Below are 2,087 nucleotides of genomic sequence, written 5' to 3'. Positions count from 1 at the left end.
AAACAATCTTCAGTCACTGACAAATTTACACGTAAAGTGTCCCATCTCTCTTCTTATTGTCCTGTTCAGAGGCATTTCTTGGGGGCATGCTGGAATTAATAAACCCACCATATATAAGAAAGGCTTTGAGAGATAATGGAATTTCCCTCAAGTAGAGGAGATACTAATAAGTACATCGATGCCTTGGGTACTAATCTCTGTAGGCTAATTCTGAGTATGTTGCACATAGTTTCTTACAGAGACCATTGTGACCATTGTGAGATTCAGCCTCCTGTTGCCTACAGGGGTAACTCCCATATTAAAACATCTTTTATTATTGCCTTTTCTTCTTTACCCATGTCGTTTCTCCAAGTTTCTCACTTGAGCATTCTAAAATCTTCAAAATGAACTACTTTCAAACACAGAGTTGCCTTGGAGTTTCATCTGGGGCAAACCTACATTGAAAAACCTAGTAAACCAATATCTGAGAATCTTTCTTTATCAGTTAGAAATATTGGGACAGGAAAACCTTATGAACAAAGATTGAGTCTTGTGGTTTTAGTTAAGTGACACAAGCCTCCCTGAATCTATCAGTGAGGTTACCTTAACATTGAGATCTCAATTCCAATACTGACATACTGACCAGGAGAGCACCTCTAAAACACTTTTTGTGACTTTCCTGGGTGTGTCCGGACCACACCCACTCACATATAACTTTGGACACTTCCTGAGTTTGGGATTGTTGCGTTTGGTCTTTAGACTCTGGAGGGACTCTGAAAACCTGCTTAGCTGGTTCTCGGTTTCTTCCTCATCTAAGGAAAAATAAGGAGATCCGTGATGTGTGCTGGACCCACCCAGCACCGCGGGAGCCTCTTTGCATTCCAGTGCTTCCTTCTGGTGGCCCTGGTGTTCTTGCTGTCTACTACATCCTCTGAAGCCTGTGGTGAGCCACCAACATTTGAAACAATGCAGCTCACTGGCCAATCTAAACCCCTTTATGAGGTCGGCGAGCAAGTACATTATGAATGTAAACCTGGATACGAGCAGCACCCTTCTTTCGCCACTTCTACTACTTGTGGTGCGGATGGCACATGGTCCTCTCTTTCAAATTATGCTTGTTCTAAAAAATCATGTCCAGTTCACCCGAATCCTATTCATGGTAAAGTAGTCATTCCTAATGGAAGCGTGGAGCTTGATACAAAAATTGAATTTGTTTGTAATGAGGGATTTTACTTAGTTGGTACAAAAATTCTACAATGTCAGCTTCAAGGATCAAATATGAGGTGGAGCGGGGATCCCCCACGATGCGAAAAGATTTTGTGTAAAGCGCCTCCACAAATAAAAAATGGGAGATACGTCCCAGCAGACAAGAATGAATATGAATTTTCTAAAGTAATATCTTATAGTTGCGATAACCGTTTTGAAGGAGACAATCTTACACTTGTTGGAGCGAGCCTTCTTCGTTGTACTGAGAACGGAAACTGGAGTAGTGATGCTCCTCAGTGTAAAGTGGTCAAATGCTCACAACCAAACGTTCCAAATGGGAGACAGATATCAGAAATGGCAGAAGAATATGGCTACAATGCAATGGTTAAGTTTGAATGTGTGAAGGGTTTTTCCCTTCATGGAAGCCCCGTGGTTGTCTGTGGTGGTGATAGTGCTTGGGAGCCCCCAGTTCCATCATGTTCTTTAATAATACCTGTTTTCAGTAGAATTAGATATCCTACCATTGCAAAACCTCGAATTGCTTCAGGAATACCTCGTCAAAATGAAGGATCACTTGCTTGTAAGGTTTTGGATGAATGGATCCTTGCTTTGACTTTTATAACTCTGTTGGAGTTACAATAATTGACATCTGAGGACAGGAATATCATCAAAGCAGGAAGAAAAGGAAAGCAGAACCAACCACCCCAACAGAACAATGGTTTCCACAAACTGGTTTTCAAGTTTTTTTGAATTCTATTAAAAGCCTCAGCTCCAAAATAGTTATTATCTAGTTTTAGGCTCATAAATGCAACGCTCATGTCAAAGCTAACATTTTCATGTGGCTTAAATACACTCATCATACTTTAAAGCTTCTTGTATGTCAAGGTATGAATAGATTGCCT

The 2,087-nt window shown here is 40.8% G+C and overlaps 1 protein-coding gene across 1 annotated transcript; it reads left to right on the top strand.

The window, feature by feature from the left end:
- Positions 1-816: 816 nt before the first annotated feature.
- On the top strand, positions 817-1,827 carry LOC308649479 (membrane cofactor protein-like; the record flags this gene model as incomplete). The annotated part of the gene is made up of 1 exon (XM_081295017.1): positions 817-1,827. The coding sequence occupies one exon, from the start codon at positions 817-819 to the stop codon at positions 1,825-1,827; it is 1,011 nt and encodes a 336-aa protein (XP_081151143.1).
- Between the last annotated feature and the right edge of the window lie 260 nt (positions 1,828-2,087).

This window comes from Spermophilus citellus (assembly GCF_964194105.1).
Source record: "Spermophilus citellus genome assembly, chromosome: 5".
NCBI lineage: Eukaryota > Metazoa > Chordata > Mammalia > Rodentia > Sciuridae > Spermophilus > Spermophilus citellus.
The sequence above is the reverse complement of the archived record's forward strand: the minus strand, read 5'-3'. Positions and strand labels throughout refer to the sequence as shown.